The following is a 22,001-nucleotide window of genomic DNA, read 5'->3' as shown; positions in this document are numbered from 1 at the left end:
GACCTGTGTGTGTGTGTGTGTGTGTGTGTGTGTGTGTGTGTCAACACAAGCTGTCAAGTTCCCTCAAGCCAAAGTTCCTTCATTTGCTCAACCAAAAAATGAGCACAGCAAGAAAAAGTGGACGCCACAAATCTTTCCAGGAGTTGGTTTGTTCTATTGGAATGGAAACCCGCAAAATAAATTATTTGACAAGAAAAGGAAATGAAGCTGAAAGGGACTTTTGCTTGTTTTTTGTGACTCATGGAGGAAATTGATTTGCGGTCAAAAAAAGAAACATTTCGACAGCGATTTAGAAACCGTCAATGTTCTGAAATTAACCGAAAGTGCTGTCGCAATGTCAGAAGTTTGAATGGTGAAGAATGCTGGTTTCCCACAACAACTTAATACACCTTTTTCGGCATTCCAACATAGTATTTTCCAAAATGTATATTCGGTTTTAGTGAGGCTTTTTTTATACAAAAAAAAACGACCATAGTTTTTATTTTAAAAAAAAAATCATGTATATTTGGGCTTTGTGACACAAAATGACCATGTTCAGCTTTTTTTTTTTTTTTTAATATAAGCGCCCACCTAAGATCAGGCTTGAAAATCTGAAACTTAAAAAAAAAAATACTGTCCCAAAAATTCAATGTGCGCAGTTATGTATCCAAAAAAGACCAAACACATTTTTATTTCCCTATAGTGCATTGACAACAGTGTATGACTTGGTGTATTTGCAAAGCTTCATATAAGTTAACAGAGTCAAAACATCAATCAAGCCAATTTTGATCTGTTTTGGTCCTGCAGCGTCACAGAGCTGTAATGCCCAACAACGGCCTGTAGAGGGAAGCAAAACACCCGGTAACAGACTGATCAGAGTCTTCCGTGTTTCAAAAGTAACAGCTTTTTTTTTTTTTTTTTTTTAATTAGCTGGTCAATAGCGACTGTGCTCGTCGGTCGCCGTGACGATGACGTCCATCCAGATCCTCATGGCCACCGGATTGGACGCCACCAGGAAGAAGAGGCGGTCGTACGTCTTGACGCAGAAGGTCAAGCTGGGCCGAGGCGACTGGGACGTAATGAAAGATAAGAAAAAAAAAAGTCACATGGCCGCAGGATATTATTATTATGCAAAAAGAGTAATAAAAAAAAAGTAACCCAATCATGGATAATTATAATAATTATTTCCAAAAAGACCATTTCTATTGTAAAACTAAATGAATAAAAAAATGACAGTAATGATAAAAACTCTAATAATTGTCAGTATAAATTGTTAAACGAATAGAGATGTCAAAAGACTGTTTGATATTTCGCAAACATATATTTTGTATCTAAAGTAAGATTAATAATATGGGATTTGATATATACTAATAAAAATGTCAGCAGTTATTAAAGCAAATGGACACTGGTTATTTTACATTCTGATTTATGAAGACATTTTAAACCTGTTTTTTATTCATAAAAAGTTTCAATTAAGGAATCAATTGAATTGTGGCACACAAAAACAAATGGGAGAAGTTTTAAAATAAGTAATAATTGACACCTATTTCATTATTTGTTATCAAACTGGAGGTATACGGTACAAAAGCCAATTTACTTTGGGCTAAACCTTAGCAAAAGGCGCCGCCTAGTGGCGTTTAATCATTTAATACCACCAAACAAATGAAAGAACATGCGTTTTTCAATACATATTTTAAGTTTATTATTCCTCCAAATGCATTAGTGGCAATTTCGAATTTCATTCAAATTACATATGAAACGTTGCACCGTTCAGTTCATAGCTTTTACAATTTGTCTCTTAAAAGTGGAGGTGTAGACGGCAAACTTTAGTTAAAGGCGCCCTCTAGCGGCGTTGTTGGGAAAAACTCGAGGTCGACTCACGGAGGCGGCGGTGCGCAGGTGGTCGTAGTAAACCTCTTCCACGGCCTGGAAGTAGATGACGCCCTTCAGTTTACGCTCGTCACAATCTGAACACAACAAATTCAACAAGACGTTTGGTTTTTCTTTTTGGTTGTTGTTAATCTGACATTGCAGAAAGATTTCTGTTAATATTTTGCTTTTCGATTGTTTTTATTTTTAAATGTACTACACTATTTCAAAGTTTTGGACATAATATTCATCCATCCCTTTTCGAAAGCCACTTCTCCTCCATTCAAAAGACTTCTACTATCGTCTTTACTTAATATGTACTCTTTTTAAAAGAAAATTAGGTAAACAACATACTTTTGGTTGGGGGGCGGGGCAAAAAAAAAACCTTTTTGGGACTGCTTGGCACCTGTGTAGTAAGCCAGCCTGCGGTGGTCGACGTCGAAGAGGAACCACCTCTTCTTCCAGGTCTTGACGCGGCCGCCCCGCTTGGTGAGGAAGCCGGCGCAGCGGCGAGACGTCAGGCGCAGGTCGGCGCAGGCCGCCACGCCGTGACCCAGAGCCTCCACGTGGGCGCGAAGGTCAAAGTCCGGCCGCAGGGACAGAGGTGCGCGCTGCACAGGATGGTTAAAAAAAATTCTAATCAATTTTTATTTTTATTCAATAAATTCTCTGATACGCAAAAAAAAATAAGAAATGAAGATACTGAAAATTTGATAGGCATCAACCTCTCATCAATCTCTGGTGAAAAGACATTCGCTGATTTCTTTTTTCAGATTACCCAAGGTTTTTTATGATTTTTTTTGTAATAAGTATTTTCAAAGGGCTTTTTTATAGTCAATGTTTGGTGTAAAGATAAAAGGAAAATCATTGAAAGAAGACACTGGGGAGCTGAAATTTCACCCAGATGGCGACGACATGTCAAAGTTCAACATGGCACAACCACTTATTATTATTGCACTACCAGGAGAGTGCCATCATACTGCCAGAATGATGTGGAAGAAAAGGCTCCCAAAATGGGTAAAATACTGCATTAGGTTTAAAAAGTCAAATAAAAAAAACAAACATCCCGTATACCAATTATTTCAGGACAGTCTGGACTTCAGTCTGTAGTCTTGAAAAACAATAAAAATATAGGATTGAATGAGTTAGCCATTTTTAGCCCCATCTTTCCCCAACCACTTGAAAATAATTAGAAAACATATCAAAAAAAAAAAAACATCAAAATACATGTTTGGGATTGAATGAGTTGGCAGACTTGCACATCTTGCAATTTTTTACAGTTAGCTGATGTGGATGATGCATGTGAAATGATTTCCTAGTTTAATATCATGGTGGAATTTTTTTCACAAAACTTTTAAATGAATTCAAAGGTGTTTCCAAACTTTTGACTGTTCCTGGTCCCCGCTTACCTCAGGAGAGTTTAGCGGCGATCTCATTTGGTTCTCGTGCGGTTCCGGCCTGTCTTGATTATCTGGTTCTGATCTGGGTGAGTTGAGCTCCCGCAGTCTTCTCTCCTCTGACAAAACTCGCTGTCGCTCTTCCTGCTCCCAAGAAGAAAAAAAAAAAAAAGAAAGAAAATAATGTCCCGTGCAAACTGTGAGGTTTTGCGCCCAACTCACTCTCTCTCGAAGCAGCCTCTCGCGTTCCGCTTTGGCTTCCCGCAACTTGCGCTCCATCTCCATCAGATCCATTAGACACGGACTACACACCAAAACAAAACCGGCTTATATTGCGCAACTTCAATAACTGTAACAACTTAGCGATTATGACTAAACATAAAAAAAAAACACACACACATACAATTGACGGAATTTCACGTCAATGGCGCTCAAAGAGTTCAAATTTGGATTTCTAAACTAACCTAGCGGCGCGAGAGCTTGCCGCGCTGTCGCAGGGTTTGAGGCGCTCGCAGCCGTTGGCGCCGTCGCCTCTGTGCCCATTGTGGAGTCTGTGCGGGGAGACGCATGTCTCCGGGAGCGTCCTCACCAGGCCTGTCGCAGCAGCAAGGCCGAAGGGGACGTTATGCGCGGGAGGACGCCATTTGTAAAGACATGCTTTTCAGGACATTGGGAGTTAGTAGAGTAACTCAAATGAATCAAAGGATATAGACAAAAAAATCAAATGTCCGCTGGAGTGGACACAAATTCATATGGCATAAGCTTCACGGTTTTGTCTACGAGCTGTGGACACGAGCGGTAAATATTGCACAACTTAGAGCCACTTTTCAGGGGAAGAAAAAAATTCAGCTCAGGCTCGGTAGTTGTCATAAGTGAAAGTTATCAATGAGTTATCAATATCTCAATGAGGTTCATGATTCAGATTCACTGCATCTTTTTAAGTCATTGATTGAGAACTGTGTCGCAATACTTCCGTCCATATTATTGACAGAGGAGGAAAGCAGGGACCACAGACCGGATCATCTGGTCTGGGCAGTCCCCCCCGACACACCTTCCATTTGATTACACAAATGTAAACAAAGAGTCAAGACCAATGAGGCAGCTGACCCTGGGCTGACAGCGGCCTATCCTTCAGTCGGCCGCTGCGGTGCGAACTCCGTCGTCGGGGAAGACTGCCGGCGTCCTTGCATGCCTCCTACAATAAACAAATAAATACATAAATACATACATACATACATAAATAAATAAATAAATAAATAAATACATAAATAAATACATACATAAATAAATAAATTCCTGTGAAGTTAGAAAAGTTGAGGGAAGAAAAAAAATCTCTATACCTGAGGAGGCTTGTGAACACTTAAAGGTGACAGTGACATCATGCAGGGGGCGGAGCCGGTGATATCCGACCAATCGGCGAGAGGTTTTTTCTCCTGGACAACCTGCGGGAGCAAGTCATATTTTAGCGTGACACTGTGTATTTTAAAGTTTCGTTTTAACTCGAGTTAGTCCCTCTTCGACTCACAGACACAAAAGCGTCCCGTCACTGCCGGCGGCGCCTGAAGGCACCGTCGGCCCGGCCGAGCTGATCTAACCGCGTGTAATCGCTGCAATCCGTAAACATCTGCTTCCCAGCCGTTTTCTCGGCGAGCAACTCAGTTGGTGACTCAACGCCGGCTCACTTGTGCGCTTAGCTCCTTGTGTCCCGCCTCCTCATCCTCCTCTCTCCCTTCCTGCTCTACTAGGCCGGTTGCGCTCTCTCTCCCTCTCGCTCTCTAATACGATTGGTTGATTTCTTCCTGGAAGTTAGTCGCCGGTCATAGAGGCCCACATGAAACTAATACAGACGTCAGTTATTTCCAAAAAGTAATTTAATATTAATATTACTCAACTTGGAAAAAAACAACAAGAAAAAAATCATTGTAACCAAGTAAGTGTGTTCTAAAAAATCGCCCATAAACAAATAAAAAAAAAAAAAGGCTGTTCCTGCTGTGCAGGCTTTGGCCGACTAGGGGGCAGTGTAGTGCAGCAACCACTTAGAATAAGAAGAGCACTGTTGAATCATTGTACATTAGAACGAAAAGTAATTGTATACTTCAGTACCTAAAGTAATCACTTCAGTACTTGAATTTCCTAAAAGAATGAATAACTTTAGTGCTTAATTGCATGAATTGATTATTTCAGTGCTTTATTAATTTTAGATCCTCCTTTAATCAAATACTTGAAGAAAAAACGTAAAAAAAAAATACATATATAAAAAAAAAAGAGATTTAATGTAAAGTTTCTTTAAAAAAAAGTCTTTGGGATTGAATGAGAACTGAAAATATATGCAGTAGTATAATCAATTTTTTTTTCTGTTTCGCAGTAAGCTAATTTGCGATTAAATTTCACACGCCAACTGGAGTTGATTTTCAAACGAGACAAGGTCTACCAAAAGGTAATGAGTCAGGTTTGCGCTGACCATGTAAGTGTTGTGCATGAGGTCTCGCTTCTGCTTGGTTAGGGCTTCAAGCTCTCGCTCCTTCTCGCCCTCCATGTCCTTCAACTGTGTCTCCAGCAGCTGCACTCGCTCCTGACAAAAAAAAAAAAAAAAGGCTCAGTTGGAGCAGAATTGGATGACGTTTTTCTCATCCTGTCACACATGCATGGCAAAAAAGCGATTTAAAAAAAATGTTGAAGGGATTTAACTCATTCAATCCCAAAGACGCAATTTTACGTTTTTACAGTCCAAACATTCAATCCCATGTAATTCAATTTACGTTTTTGTTTTTTTATAAATATTAAGTTAAAAGGAGTGTCTGAAAATTGCTGGCACAGAACGAGTCAATCATAACAAGAGATAAAAATTAATGATTTATTTATTGTGGTATACGAATACAGAGCAAAGATAGGTTTTAAGTTGCATTTCAAATAAAGGTTTTAAGCCATGGTTAGGGTTTCTAGACAAAGTTAAGGTTTCAAGAAGGGTTTGAAAATAAAGTTTTAAGTCTAAGTTTGGATTGGCGCAGGATATCAAATTAGGGTTTCAAGATAGTCTGAGGATTTTAAATTAGAAGTAGGGCCAGGTCTTAAAACTCTACTGGGTTATCCATTGTTATGATTTTTAAAAAGGGGTATAAAATTAGTTTGGGATTTCAAAATAGAGTTTTAAGACAAAGTTATTGTTCAAAAATTGCGTTCAGAGTTTTAAATTAGGGCATGAAGGAAGGAATTGAAACCAAGGGTAGAGTTTCAATATATGGTGTCAAAGTAGATTCCCAAAAAAAGGGTTCATGTTTCTAGAAAGGGTTACGTTTTCAAAGTATGACTTTGAGACACGCCCAGTATTTCAATTTAGGGTGTCTAAGCAGAATTCTGGTTTGAAGATGGATTTGAAATTAGGGATTCGATCCCAGGTTGAGGGTTTTAACAATAGGATAAATTGATCAAAAATATGGTTTTAAGAGAAAATTAGGGACAGGATTAGGGTTTCAAAACAGGGCTGCATGTTTTAAGACCGCCTTGAAATTGGGGATTGGAGCGTTTAGTGATTTTTAGATTATTATATCAAATACACGGTTTTAAAAGAGATTTACCTGGGTTAGGGCATCAAAAAAAGGCTTTAAAAGTTCAGGTTCCAGTTAAAGTCTTTGTTGAAAATTAGGGTTTTGGAGTTGTGAAATACGGTTTTGAAGCCTTAATTTGAAAACCAATTGGTGGTTTCCAACCCACACCTGGTGTTTGATAGAGGCAAGCCTTTGAGTTCTCGTTTTGGTACGGTTCTAAGACTGGGTAAGGATTTTAAAGGTGCATTGTAAGATAGAGAAAAGGTTTCCAGCCAGGGTTTGGAACTTTAATTCTGGTTTAAAGTTAAGTTAGCATTAGCCGCTAATCCAGGATTCCTGGGATGACGATTGAGGAGGTGTGGATGTTTTTAAGGATGAGCTGGCATCTGCACGCAGGTCACACAGCCTGTGAGTCAGTCAACATTTTTTTTTCCAAAACAATCCTTCCCTTCATGATTGACCCTAGCCTCCGCTTCACGCGTGACTCGGTCGTCGTTCATGTGACTTGGGAACGGCAAAGAATGTTCGAGAAAAAAAAATATTGAACGCTCGCGAAGCTTCAGGTAGATCATGAAGAAGAATTTGCTTTTTTTTACAAAGTAAAAGGGTCGGGATTTCAAACAAGAATTAAGAGTCAGGCTTTTTAAGGCTGATGTTGTTTTTCAAACAAGGCTACCTGCGCCGCGGTGACAGCGAGCAGCTGGCATGAGATGTCCTTTTCCAAGGTGGCTTGTTTCTCGTCATCCCCGCCCTCGTCTTCCTCAGCCGCCTCCCCTTCGTCCATGCCGCTCTCCTGCTCCAGAACACGAAACTCCCAGTCCTCGAAGGCCCGGGCGGCCGCCTCCATGACCTCTTTGTCCTGCAGTGACAAGGGTCAAATTAAGGTTTCAAATGAGGGGAAGAAATGTAAATCTGAGGGGTTTCAAGACAGGTTTTTAGGTTTTTGAATAATAATAATTCAGAGTTAAGGCAGGCTTAGAGGTTTAATTTTAGGTTTGATCCTAGGGTTTGGAAGGTAACCAGTAAAATTAGGGTTTTGAGCTAAAACCTAAAACTGCCATTCATTTCATGATTGACGATGCATTTAACATCTGTCATTGCTTTTTAGGGGGGGAATTTTGTGTTTATCAAAACTACTAGTGGTGTCGGTGACCACTCAAGAATTATACTGGTATCAGTCTGAAAAACGGAAATATCAAAGATCCCTCAATTAGGGTATGAATTCTAGCTCAGGGTTTCAAATGAGTATTTTAAAGTAGCGTTTCGAATCAGGGTTAGGGTATTAAATTGTGATTTGAAAATGAATGGTTACAAGCCTGTTTTGGCCTTTCAAGACAAGGTTAGGGTTTCAAGTTAAGATTTCAAAACAGGGGTAGGGATTTAAAGTACATTTTGAAGCCTTGGTTAGGCACTCAAACAAGTATTTGGGTTTGAAATTAGGGTTTCAAGAAAGGGAAGCGTTTCAAGTTAGGATTTCAAATAATAGTTGCTCAACTGGTTTGAGGTTTGGAGTTACGGTTTCTAGCCAGTATTAGGGTTTCAAATTTTGCTTTCAATATTTCAAGCCATCTTAGCAATAGGGTTTGAAGGTTTCAAAAGTGGGACTGTTTGGCTATGTACGGTGTTGCAACGTTGGCCTTCCTGGTAATTACAGCGTGATTACGGCTTTTAGTGTCACATGTCAGCACAAGGAGAAGCGGGAACGAGTGCAAATTGAAACACATGTACAGTCTTGTTGTGGTCATGCCTGCCTTAAGGTGTGTGTGTGTGTGTGTGTGCGTGTGTTTGTGTGTGTGTGTGTGAAGCAATGTGACAAACCCGGTTCTGAGGCCACCTTTTCAAATAAAAACACACTGAGGCATTTTCACCTCTCAGCCTTGTCACTTTTACAAGCGACAATCCACATCCTGTGTGCGTGTGTGTGTGTGTGTGTGTGTGTGTGTGTGGCACATCAGGTCTAACAGGTATGTAACATTTAGTCAAGATGTGCGACACAAAAACAGGAATGTTGCCAATAAAGGTCATGCATACAGAAGAACTGGGGCTTCTAATTAAAGTTTCCAGACAGATTTAAAATTTCAAATCAGGGATATGGTCTCAAGTTAGGGTTTGAAGTGAATTTCAAGATAGGGTTATGACTTCGAAGTAGAGGTTTTTAAGGTGTGAGAGATTCATGTTTAGGTTTCTTCTGTTAAGGGTTTCAAATTAGGGTTTTAAACTAGGATTATGGTTTTAAATTTGTATTTCAAGAGCGGGTTAGGGTTTCAGGTTAGGGTTTCAAACATACTACAAGAGAGGGTTAGGGCTTCAAGAGTCAGGGATGAAGTAAGATTTCATGTCAGGCTTTCAAAATATGAGCCCATGGCTGGATACGGCTTTCAAGTTAGGGTTATTGGAGGGTTTCTTGCCAGGGTTTCAAAGTTTGACTTCAAGGCTGGGTAAGGCTTCCAAATATGGTTTCAAATGCATTTTCCAAGATAGGGTTAATGTTTCAAGTTAAGGTTTCCAGACAAGTTAGCATATTGACAGTAAGGTTTTGTTCCAGAGTTCAAGTTTCAAAGAAGATGTCAAGGTAAGGCTTGCAAAAGTTTCAAATGTTTGATTTCAAGTTAAGGTTTTAAGACAGCAAGAGTAAATTAGAGCAGAATCAGATCAAATTAGACATAGAGTCTAGGTTAGGTTTTAAGTACTGATTGAAGATTAGGACTTTAAATTTAGGTTTCAAAACAGGGATTTTAAGCCTGATTTTGAATTTGGAAAACAGGGTAGGGTGTTAAGTTATGAGCTTCAAGGCCAGGGTTAGGGTTTGAAGCTTCTGTTTGGGCTTTTAAAGAAAGAATAATTTAGTAACTGTCGAAATAAGAATTAAAGTTAAGGTTTCAAGACACAATTAGGACTGCAAAGTTTGGATTGAAGATTAATCTTCTAAAAATAGGATTGTCTTCCTAAAATATGTTAGCGTTTCAAAGGAGTGTCGTACTTTAAGAAGCAAACGGCAGGCGAACTCACGTGCTGCAGCTGAAGCGCAAGTCGCTCTCGCTGGCTCTCCGGCTGACTGGGTAGCAGCTCCTGCGTCTCCTGGCACTTCCTCCTCAGCTCCTGAACTCGCGCCCTCTCCTCCTCCAGATGCTGGCGCTCCTGCTTTTTTGCGCGCCGCCACGAGCAAAGAGAGAATGCATCCTTTCAGGGCGTGTTCCCAAGTTATCTCGTCCCTGTGTGGGAATCCGTTCTTCTGTGATTGCATCTTGTGTTTATGCCAGAGGACCATTAGCGGCTACGTCAGCATGCTAGCATCTCCAAACACATGCACACACAGGAAATGGACATATTCTCAGGGGGGCGTGAGTGGCCTACAGGTGATGGCGAAGATTAAAAATGCAATGCATTTTTATATACAGTGGTACCTCGGTCCTCGAACGCCTCTATACTCGACCAAATCGGTGCTCGACCAAAAAAATCAAGTAGGTAATGCATCGGACCTCGATCAGATTTTCGGTTCTCGACTAGCCGAGCCTAGCCGAGCCGAGCCGAGCCGAGCCGAGCCGACCCGAACGCGCTCCTCGGCCCTTCTCGGCCAGCGGGTAAGCGCCAGTTCAACTCAGACCGCCAGCGGAGTAAGACGTTTGTTCGAGTATTTCTTCCCGGATTTAAACTTTTTCGTGTTGCTCTAGCCCTTAATAATGGGTCCAAAGAAAGACAGTGATAAGGGGAAGGCAAAGAGGAAAACAATGAGGACCACTATTGAACCGAAGAAGGAAATTATAGCAAAATATGAACGCGGTGTACCTCGCGTCGCAGTTAGCTAGCGTCATCATGGAAGGAGTAACTCCCTCCCGTCCTCTCCACATCCATTCCTGTATGCCATCAACCACTCTCCAAAACGTAAGTAAATTATACAAAATGGTTTATAATGCTTTATTTATCTTTATCTTTATCATGTACTGCTTGTGCACATTTACTTGTGCACACATACTTTCCATTATTTCTTATGGGAAAATTGCTTTCGGTGTTCGAACAAATCGGTGCTCGACCACCACCTCAGAACGGATTATGGTCGAGTACCGAGGTACCACTGTGTGTGTGTGTATATATATATATATATATATATATATATATATATATATATATATATATATATATATATATATATATATATATATATATATATAGTTGCGTTTGGTCATGTGACAACCCAAGCATGCAGCAACACTCGAAAAACTCCAGTTGACACTGACCACTGATCGAATTAATTGATCAAGATGTGTGTGTGTGTGTGTGTGTGTGTGTGTGTGTGTGTGTATGTATTCAGCATGTCTCAGTGTTTGTGTCCACTCTCCACAGATAAGAAGCGATTGACAGCGTCTTACTTTTTGCCGACTCAGGCCGGGCCAGGCCTGAGTTCGCTCCCGCAGTTCTTGCAGCTCTTGCAGCTTGCAGGTGTGCCTGAGCAGCTGCGTCCTCTCCGTCTGCAGCTCGCCTTGCAGCAGGGCGATCTCCAGCTGCAGCTGACACAAACCGCAGGCGGGAATTGTTGCAGCAGAAAAAGCCTACATTGATTAGTTTGCTTTGAGTGGCGCAGTTCAGCTTAATGAAAATCAACGAAGTCATTAATTGCTCAGGGAGTCAAGACGAAGGAACGCTTCTTTGGGGGTCTATCATGAAAAAAAAGTGAGGTACTGTATGTCTAATCAAGTCAATGGCTGCCTTTGAATGCTGTTGCTAAACAAAACAGGGGCACCTACAGAAACATGTTTATAGTATGGACATCCATGTTTCTCTTCCCATGCACTATTTATACACCATCGATACTGATTATTAAAGAGACCAATAACTGATATTTGGAGCATATATTAACTTTCAGTAAAAGAAAAAATATTGGGGCCCAAAAAAACAAAAAACAAAAACAAAAAACAATCAACTTCTGCGATTGAAACACTGTTCAGATTTCAATAATGTTGATTTTGTTTTAGTTCATTTAAGAACTAATTAAAAAACTTACATGAAAACTAAAGGAAGTAAATAGCTCCCTATAGTTTGCTACTGTAAATAAAGTTGCCTAAAATTTCAAAAGAACAGAAATGTTTAATTTGCAATTATTTTTGTTTTAATTAAAAAATAAATAAATAAATAAAGGTGCTGGGTGTTTTCAGGGTTTGTAGAATCTCTTATATAACAGAAAATTAAATTGATAGTTTCCTGACATGAACACAGTTTTAAAGTGATCTACTATCAACCGTCAGATTTTTTTTTTTTTAAATAGTGATTCCAAAATATATTTAGCCTGGCCGATAACTGCTCCATCATTAAAAATTTAGACTTTTGGTCGTTTACAATGAAAATAAAGAGTCGTTTATTAAGCAACAAACTGTCATCTTACCTCAATCTTAAGTTCTTCCTTCTGCTGGTCCAGCTCTGCGATTCGCTGATGGAGCTTGGAGGGCGACGACACCAACCTGGGCGAACCCGCCTCCGGCCCACCTCTTTTGACACAGGACTAATAGCGTTCCAAAAATAAATGAAAAACAAAAAAACATCCAACTCAAGTTGTGACGTCTTTAAGGCTAAGTGTAACATTAGCAAAACGTCAAGATTGTCACAAGGGATTGATCGCAAGCAATGCAAGTAGGAACGTTGCTCACCTTCTCGCTCTCAGTGCTGCTGCTCTCCGTGTCTGACTCCGCCCCCGAGGAGGCGGGGCTGCCGGCCACGCGAGTGATCCACAGCGGCCGCGGCCCCTCGCACCACTGACCCCTGGGACTCTCCATATTGCTCTGGGGCATTGCTGGAACGACACAAATAAAGAAATAAAAGAACCGTCATTTTCATTCGACAGTTAGTAGAAAATGTGTTTTTAAATGTGTTGCTTGAACATGGCAAATAATATCGCTATCAAATTCATTCCGGGCAAAATGTTAGGTTTTTATTGCTGAATATGGCAACACAAGTCAACTATCCCTTTAAGCAAGATGAGTGAATGAATTAAAATGTTAAAATGAATAAATAATGTGAAAATCAGAAATGGATGGTGTAAAAACTATGGTATAAAACGTTCCCTTTTTAATACTAAGATGAGGCCCTAATGAGTATTTAATGTCAAACTAAATTATATATTTTTTTAAATAAACAAAATGTAATACTTTTGTTTCAGTTATAAATGGGATTTTTTTTTGGGAGTTTGATTTTGCCCAAATTTGGGTACGAAACAATAGGAAAGGACCATTTGCTTAAAAATAATTAAAAAAAAGATTTGACCTTGAATTTTCAGCACATTGTTTCTCCATGTGCAAAAAAAAAAAAAAAAAAAACACACACACACACACACACACACACACACAAGAAAACACGAATCAAATTTTTTCCCCGTGGTCCCATTCAATTGGCCCCGAATTCATCTTTAAATTATAACAATAAACTTCTCATTAAAAAATCAAAATAAAAGAAAAACTATTGATAGTGTTAAATTAAGGACTCATTTTTTATTTCTCTTTTAGAATACACAATAACATTCACAATAAATAAATAATAAATGCATGTAGTTTTGAAACAATACATTTCGCTATGAAAATCTGTTGAGTTTTTAATGATGCAAAGATAGTTTATTCAATATCATGGTAACAGATTGCATGTTACATATCTGAATTACATACAGTGTATCTTATAAATTTGAGTAGCAAGGAAATCCTTCCCATAAAATCTACAAATAAAACACCACCATAAGGCCCAAGAGCATCAAAACATAGCTTTGCGATGTTTAAATTCCCTCATCATTTATTTAAGTACTACAATACAAGTAAATGATTTTGATGACTTTATGCTTTATGCTCATATAGTGTCATTTAATAAACATTGTACCACATCAAAGCATAGGACATCATCAAGGCCTATCAACAAAACAAGTGCACAGCTGGTGGGAAAGTAGGCAACTTTTTCACTTCTATTGTCCAAATATTCTGAGCGTGCCCTCTAGGCGCCCTCCCCAGCATAGCGGCCCTTATTAGGCTGCAGCACATAGGATAAATATACAACGCAGATATGAGAAGAAAAAAAAAAAAAAAAACGGGTCGCAAGAAAGTTCCAACAACGTTGGAGTAGATGAAGAGTTGTGAGCGGGGTTGTATTTTTACTCTCGGTCGTCTTCACCCGCAAAAACCTCACCAGCCGGTTTGGCCAGAAATCCCAGCTGTGCAATTCCAAATTTAAACAGTGGTGCAATCACAGTGCAGTGAAAGCACCATCTTGTTGACATACTTGAATGGGACGCTGATTGAACAATAAGTGGAAAACTTCTAAAATCAACAGTGTGAAGTGACAGCGTCATATTAGGACGTTTGAAGAACTTTTCTCACAAGATTTAGGACTCGTGTTTAGGACTTGTGTTTCTCTAAACATGATCACAATAGGCTCACATTTTACAGTAGGGCTGGGCAATAAATCAAATTAATTTGATGAATTGGTCATTTTAAAAATCCAAGATGACTTATGTAAACCTGGCAGAATGCTGGAAAAGACAGGTTTACAATAGAGATTTCTTAAATGTGGCATTTAAAGGGATATTCCACTTGTAGCCGGTATTATAAGTTCATATTGATATGTTGTGTGCCAATGACGAGACTTTTATGGCGAAAATGGATTGATGGATGGATTTTTTTTCAGCAGAATACTGCAGAGTTAAACTCATAAGCAATACTTTCATAGCGTCTAGCGTTGATTATCTTAGTCAACATATAAGACATTACAGTAATATAATTACATATACAGTAATTCATATATGCAATGTTACACACACACATATATATATATATATATATATATATATATATATATATATATATATATATATATATATATATATATATATATATATATATATATATATATATACACGCAATCATATATATCACAATTACACATTACAAACCTTTATAAAAGATCTTATTCGTTATCCATATTATTATATAATTATCATTTTAAATACAGTCGGCCCCCGGCTTACGAGCACCCTGATTTACGAACAATTCGCCTTACGAGCGTGGATCAGGGAGATTTTTGTCCTCCGCTTACGAACAAACCTCTCGCCTTACGAGCAATGCGACATGCCGGCCATTGAGTATGTAGAAATGATCTCGTTTAATTGCGTCAATAAAATCAACGGTAGTGACATCATCAATCATCAGTAGATACTTGTGTCAGTAACGTGAACGCTATTGGTCTTACAACGTCACACTGACTGTCTCACTCACGGTGTCTAAATATATTACCATTTAAGTGTAGTGTTTGTACAGCTAAAGGGAAAAACAGCTGACATGAAATTAAATGTGCCGATTGCAGGACAAAGAATTGTCATTGGTTTAAATGTGTGTTTTTTTTTAAATTAATTGTCAATACGTTCCAACCGTTTAAAAAAAAAGTGCGAATAATTATCAGTCAGTCACGGAGATGCGAATATGCTATTGGTCGATTAAGGTCACCCGGTCTCACTCACGGAGATGCTATTGGCCGGCGTCACACGTCAATCACAGAAATGCCGATATGCTATTGGCCGAACGCCTTTATCTAGCTTGATGGGACAGGATGGAAGGAAGGAGAGAAAATTAGTGAAAAACGGAATGTTGTGAGGACTTTGCAAACTTTATCTGTTAGACATAGCTTCTAAAATTACTAGCAGCGGTAAAGAAAGAAATAAGAGGATGATGTTTTAGTATCTGCGTGATTTGCACCCTGACTGAAAGAGTTACTGTAACACTGTAAGACCAATAGCATATCTATCGCCGTGTTAACTTTGAGCGTTGGACTCTGCCCCCCTCTGCTTACACCCAGCTCAAGTCGCGTCGTTTCAAAGGTAAAAGCTATTTATCCATTGTATTTATTATATAATACAAGTGTACAGCAGATTATGTCACTCAATTTAAATATATGTATACAGTGTATCGTTCTTACCTAAGGCTTCGGCGCGCGTTGCACGCATTCACGAATTAACATGGGTTTGGATTGCCCGCTATACGTGCAATTCGAGATACGAGCGTAGCCGCTGAACGGATTAAGTTTGTAACCCGGGGGCCCACTGTACTATGTTTCTAAAACTCTTTTTGAGCACGGTCATTGATTCACATCTTTTTTGTTCTGTTTTTGAATCTCGTGAATTGATATCTTGAATAGATACACAGGTCTGCTATACTAATGGTTTGTCTCCTGGTGGCTCAAAAAAAAACAAAACCTGCAGAGGAGCCGAAGGTCTCAAATCATGAGTACAAAGTTGCAGCTTATAGCCTGAAAAATACGGTACCTACTTTCAAACAGGGATTACTAGATAACGGAATAAGGGAGAAACACACGACTTTTTTGATGATAAAAGAATATAATCTAATCTTTTGTCTGATAGCAGGCAAGTCAGTATACACAACAAAATCAGTATTTTGTCAGTCTTGAAAGACGAATGAAAATGCTCAAAATCGGCTGGCACCGAAAGAGTTAAGGCACAACGGCCCTTGCAGATTCATCCATAGTTGCAGTGTCACTCAAACAAACATCAGCTGACCTCCTCCAGTGAGATACCAACTCATCACCGGAGGAATTTCGGGAGTAAAGTCCACGCTTGGTGTCAGCGCGCTAACTCTGCGAAAACGCGATGACTCGCCATCCAAACTGCAGCGAAAGAAGGATGAGTCACTGCGGCTAAGATGGTTTGTTGTGAAAATAATTAGACTTGATTGCAGGGGAGGGCTTCGCCCCTGAAAAACACGATAAGGAAGGAATGAATGGACGTAGAGCTCAACGGCGATTGTGTATGTGTGGGCGTTACACAACCAGGACTTGACCCACACAGTAGCGATAGCAGAAGACCGCCATGCTAATTATCGACGGCGGATCAGCAATAAGCAGCGAGAGAGGCAACGGCAGTTACGTGCCGCTCAGTGAGGCTTGTGCCTGCTCAAGAGTGCAAACAGCAGATAGCAGCGCAAAAACGCAACCGTTATGTATTATCTCACCAATAGTGACACTCAAGTTTGTTTATTTGGCTCTTTAGTAGCCTTAGATATTTTTCATGTGGGTAAAACGGATATATTGTACTCATTTCACAGTTGGGACGCAGCAATCAAATAGCCCACTAGTCAAGTTTTTATCGATTAAGCTAGTCATTGGACGAATACTGTTTTTGTTTTTTGTTTTTTTTTAATTATTAAGTAGAATTTATAAACACAGCAAACTCGGTGGTTGAGTGTTTAGCATGTTCAGAGAGCCGAGTTCAAATAACTCGCTCCGGCCTTCCTGTGTGGAGTTTGCATGTTCTCCCCGAGCCTGCAAAGGTTCTCTCTCTCTTGGCCAATTTGAAAAAAAAAGTCCTGTTTTTAAATAAAGGAATGGAAAATATAAATACAATTCAATAAAAGTACTTCAATGACAAAATGAAATAGTAGTTTGACCCTATTTTAATAATAATAATTGACCCTTTATTAACACATTCACTGCCATTGACGATTATAGACGTGAAAGATCGTTTTTAATTGGGCTGGCGATGAAAGAATTTTTTTACCCATCTGAAAAAGAACTTTCGTAGGTTTACCAAACAAACATGATATGCTAGTTCATAGGTGTCGAACTCCAGTCCTTGAGGGCCGGTATCCTGCAGGTTTTCCGGTTCTCTCTCCTCAACACAACTGATTTAAATGATTAGCTCATTAGTAAGCTCTGGGGGAGCTTGAAAATGATCCTAATCAGGTGTGTTTAGGAGAGAAAATAGGAAAACCTACAGGATACCGGCCCTCGAGGACTGGCTAGTTAGTAACTCCGGTAAGACTCAACACACCTGAGGAAATCCTTGCGAGTTGAAGGTGCTGCTGTTTTAGCCAGCAAGAGCAGTTTTCAGCTGTGCTCAGCATATAATTCTCCAAAGACACTGTGATTACACTACTGCTATCTTTTTTTTTTTTTTTCAAGCACCATGTAGCAAAAAAAAGCAAAAAGTAAACAAAGCCAGTAACCCACCGGCAACAGACGGGACAAAAGAGCAGCGACGGTGGCGTGCGTGTGGGCGTGAATGCTGATTAAAGCTTGTCACTACGCATTCAAAGCAGCAGCGGTGCAGTGTAAAAAAAAAAAAAGAACACACACACACACACACACACACACAAGAGTGAATGAGGCACAATGTGGAACGATCCACAGAGGCCTGGCTTTAGAAGTGACCTCGTTCTGTGGTCACCCTCATCCATACCAAAACAACATCTGATTACACATGAGGACACTTTCAAACTGAAATAACAAGAGAAGCGGTAGAAAATGCTATTGGGGTTGTTAGACACGGTCACAGGGGAATCGAACTGGGTCTTTCATTCAAAAGCGCTACGCTCAACCACTCCTCCGCCGCGACCAGTGTAAGGTTACTTAAAAGGCTCAAGCTTGTTGTTTTTAAGCCTTTTGTACAAAGCCGAGAGCGTTAGCGCATTCACAGGCCCGCTCCATTTACATCCTGCTCAGCTTGGTTTGCGGTCTCCGTAAAAACAAAACAAAAACCGCGGGAGTTATTTAATTATCAGTCAATGAATAAGCGTTCAAACGAGGCACCTTGATTTTTATCGGGCATCCAACTTACAAAACAAAAACAGTACACCGTGCACATTTAACCACAATACATGACTCAAAAAAATGCTAGCTTAATGCTAGAGAATGCAAAATGCCATAAACAGGCTAACAAACATAGCACCAGTTACCTGAATACAGAGGGTGCAGCAACACATGCAGACAAACACAACAAGACTAACAAGCACATTTTCTTTATCCTCTGCAAGACTTATCACTGCACGTAACAGAGTATTAAGAGACGGTCCTATTCGAGTATTATTATGAGTATACTGTATTACACAGCATCTTGGTGGCCAAGGAACACAAATCAGCAAAAAATTTTTTGTTCCTTTGGGCACTTGCAACTGTTGCACAATTGTAAAAAGTAAAAAAATGGAAAAAGAACAAGGAAAAAAAATGTGCTCAGATGTGAGCAAGGTATTGACACTGGGCCACAATCAAGAGTCCTGTAACATTTGTTGTATTTCTAAATTTTAGGTTTTTTTCTCAAATATTTAAAAAAAACAATTTGGTGTAAATCCGTGGTTCTTAAAGTATGTAACGAACTGCCATAATGGCACGTGGACGCCCTCTAGTGGTGTGTATAAGAATTACTGCCCAAGTCTAGTTCAGTTGTCTTTAACCTTTACTGTATTATTTTATTCTTATCATTTAGGTGTTAATCCATTTGTGTTTAATATTTAACACAGAACTTTTTTTCTTCTTCAAAATATTAACTTAGTTAACCAAATCATTATTTCTGTAATTTTATAATAAACTACTATATATTAACGCACTATGGTAATTTTGAAACGGTGCATCAAGTTACAGTGGCCTAGAATAATAAAAAGTCCAATTTTTAAGAACGAGAGTGACCATTTTAAGTGGCGTGCATGTTATTCTCGCTGGCATCAAACAGACCACACTGCGGATCTCACAATCCAAATAACAGAACGCTAACTCCGCGGAAGGCTGTAAATAGCTTCCATGCTATCGACAACGAGCGGACCTGGATGACAAGTTAAATATACTTTGCGCGGGCCACAATTACAACTTGCTGCTTCAAACAGACCAGAGTGTGAGGAGTTCAATGTTAACCTAAACTCAAGAAAAAAAAAGTCCATGTTTCGACTGAGCAAAGCCTTACACCAAGCAGAATTTGGCGCAGTTGCCAAAGTGGAACTTAATTGAACGGCTGAATGGTTTCCATTACTTTTAAGTTTCAAATTTCACATGTGGTTGGCCACGTCTACTTCACATCAGGTCTATATCAAAATAAAGGGAAGCAACATTTTGCAAAGAACCCACGCTCACAATTTAACACCAAGTTGTTCATGTTCCATTTAATTTGCTCTTAGTTTGAAAAGAAAACATTCCATTTCTATCATAGCATTAAAAAGCAATAAGAAAATTTGCTGATACCTGCAAAAACCCTTTCAAAATCTCACACACATTTGAGAACCACTGACCTACGTCGTTGAATTTGGGCGCTACAAAGCATCATGATTTATTAACCATCTCAAGGATAAGCGAAAAGTCATTGCATTTAGTACTGACCCCATACAAGTTTCACTGACCAACCCAAAATTGGATGGACATGTCTATTATATCAGAGTGGACTAAAAAGAACGCAATTTATCCAAATCAAACAGAAAGTGGGCCGTTTAAGATTTAGGTTGCCATTTGGGCAAAATTCCTACTAAGGAAATTAATTACCCAAGAAGCCGATTTGGAAGTCGGTATCCTAGACCAGCAGTGGGGTCTGTGTACCCCTGGGGGTACAAGAAGGCACTTCAAGGGGTTCAACGAGATGTAAAAAAAGTTCCAAAGGTATCAGCAAATCTAAGACAAACATCACATTTTCAAATTAAGAGACAATTAGTTGGAATATGAATCACCTTATTGCTAAATTGCGTTGTGTAATTAATTGCGTAATGAGAAAAAAAAGCAATGCCCTTTTTTGTTATGTTTGATACGGATGAGCTTTGTCATTAGTGACATAACTGAGGTCAACCAGCATCACTGGATAATTGATATTTAACTCCGCTGCACCTCGCTAGTTCCACCCTTGTGGTTTCCGGCAACACTGTTGTGCAATAAATAGGAAAAACAATAACAAAAGAACCATTAATGACCAGCCATGGATAGCAAAGGATGAAAGGATCAGACATAGATTTGGCCAGAGACAATAATTCCGGGCAGAGCAACCTAGACACAAAACGAGACTAATTTAAGATCAACGTGTATTCATAAAAAGAGTTATGCGGCAAATAGCTTGGATATTTTTGTCCGTTGTAATTGATTTACGTTCAAAATGCAGCAGAAACTAATAGAACTTTGTTCACTTGTGTTGAGCATTAACTTTACCAACATTCGAAATGTCAACAAGCCGCAATTGCTCCACGTTACAATCTTAACGTTTCTCCATCGGGATATTTTAGATTTTAGTCATTTTAAAAGACATTTATTTACCTTTAATTGATGTTTCACTTTGGCAGAGGGTCTTCCTTCATTTGGCAGAAGAAAAAAAGTTGTTCAACTTTTGAATAAAACTCCAGCGGTGTTGAAACCGCTTTCACTTTCAAAACCACACGTGGATTTCGGCAGATTCCACGTTTTATCTTCTCGGCCGCGGTTTGATTCAAACTCCAGGGAGAAGAGGCACGTCGGTTACGGGTCGCTGGCTTGCTCGCTCCGGCGTCAACAGGTGAGAGTTGTGGACCTGGAGAAGAACACGACGGAGTGGGAGGAGGCCGGGGGAGGAGGGGGCGGGGCCGGGCACTCCGGCCAACCGAAAGAGGCCGAGCAGTTCCGAGTAAACACGATGACGCCCTATGACTGCACCACGACGGCGGTTAAATATCTCGTAGTGAAATGTGATTTTCTATTCCGGGAGGTGATTTGTGTCTTTGGGGACGGCCTGCGTTCCCACTTTGACGTGAAAAAATAATTGTTTTTTATATTATTATTGTTTGTAAAGCCCATTGGACGAATAAAGACTGATTTCTTGCCACTGAACAGTACAAGAAAGAGATCATGATAAGACTTCTGAAGGTGTAAAAGATGGAGCAGACCCGGTTTTTTTTTAGCCTCCCATTGTTTTGTCACACTTGTACATACTGTACTGTAGTTTTTTTCCTAGTCCAGTCAGCATGCCAAATGATTGAGTCATGTGTATGTCAATCACACAGATGCGTAGCGAGTCATACACTTGTTAAATTTCTTCTTTACATTCTAATTTACGGCGAACCGAAGCTAGTACTGAATACTTCTTCCGCTGCTAAGAATCATGGGCAATGCATTCGTGATTTGAGCATTTCTGGCGGCTTGTTTCCACTGTGGGACTGCGGGATATGAAGTGCCAAATGATTTTCAGTTTTCTGAACGAGTAAAAAAAACTGCTTGATTTGGAAAATCGAGTACTGTGATTCACGTTGCCAGCTGATCGACGAGGTGCATTCAATGACCACTCACACGATAGGATATCTCAAATATTTATAGAACTACTCAGTCAATTCACTAGTAAATAGCAATGACTGGGCATTGCATGGGGGTATGTGGAAACATTAAACTTTATTTGATGAAGCACAACGACAATAGTGGCATTTCAACCCAAACTGCAAAAGTATAAATTTAGCTGTAGGCATAATGG

The 22,001-nt window shown here is 39.6% G+C and overlaps 1 protein-coding gene across 4 annotated transcripts; it reads right to left on the bottom strand.

The window, feature by feature from the left end:
* Positions 1 to 858: 858 nt before the first annotated feature.
* Positions 859 to 21,074, bottom strand: phldb3 (pleckstrin homology-like domain, family B, member 3). Of its 4 annotated transcripts, none has more exons than XM_088411989.1 (15): positions 20,822 to 21,074; positions 12,430 to 12,572; positions 12,168 to 12,284; positions 11,158 to 11,337; positions 9,800 to 9,931; positions 7,467 to 7,649; positions 5,707 to 5,817; positions 4,586 to 4,687; positions 4,353 to 4,440; positions 3,710 to 3,839; positions 3,468 to 3,549; positions 3,258 to 3,389; positions 2,255 to 2,459; positions 1,861 to 1,946; positions 859 to 1,048 (listed from the first exon to the last, which is right to left on the bottom strand). In XM_088411989.1, the coding sequence occupies exons 2-15, from the start codon at positions 12,568 to 12,570 to the stop codon at positions 914 to 916; spliced, it is 1,824 nt and encodes a 607-aa protein (XP_088268115.1). In that variant the 5' UTR covers positions 12,571 to 12,572; positions 20,822 to 21,074; the 3' UTR covers positions 859 to 913. The 4 variants fall into 4 exon arrangements, with proteins under 4 accessions (XP_088268115.1, XP_088268116.1, XP_088268117.1 ...); XM_088411990.1 differs by having other exon boundaries at positions 9,800 to 9,928; XM_088411991.1 differs by having other exon boundaries at positions 11,158 to 11,295; positions 20,822 to 21,073.
* Between the last annotated feature and the right edge of the window lie 927 nt (positions 21,075 to 22,001).

The sequence above is a fragment of the Hippichthys cyanospilos genome, chromosome 3 (assembly GCF_059441005.1).
Source record: "Hippichthys cyanospilos isolate Australia breed blue-spotted pipefish chromosome 3, RoL_Hcya_1.0, whole genome shotgun sequence".
Classification (NCBI taxonomy): domain Eukaryota; kingdom Metazoa; phylum Chordata; class Actinopteri; order Syngnathiformes; family Syngnathidae; genus Hippichthys; species Hippichthys cyanospilos.
This window is presented reverse-complemented; position numbering and strand designations above follow the sequence as displayed.

Bases quoted from the DNA above. Each gene is read 5' to 3' on its own strand.
- phldb3 (XM_088411989.1), bottom strand. From the start codon at position 12,570: ATGCCCCAGAGCAATATGGAGAGTCCCAGGGGTCAGTGGTGCGAGGGG. The intron at 3,840-4,352 runs GTCAGCTGCCTC...CTGCTGCGACAG, and splicing joins TAGGCCGCTGTCAGCCCAGG to GCCTGGTGAGGACGCTCCCG. The intron at 3,550-3,709 runs GTTAGTTTAGAA...TTTGGTGTGTAG, and splicing joins GCAAGCTCTCGCGCCGCTAG to TCCGTGTCTAATGGATCTGA.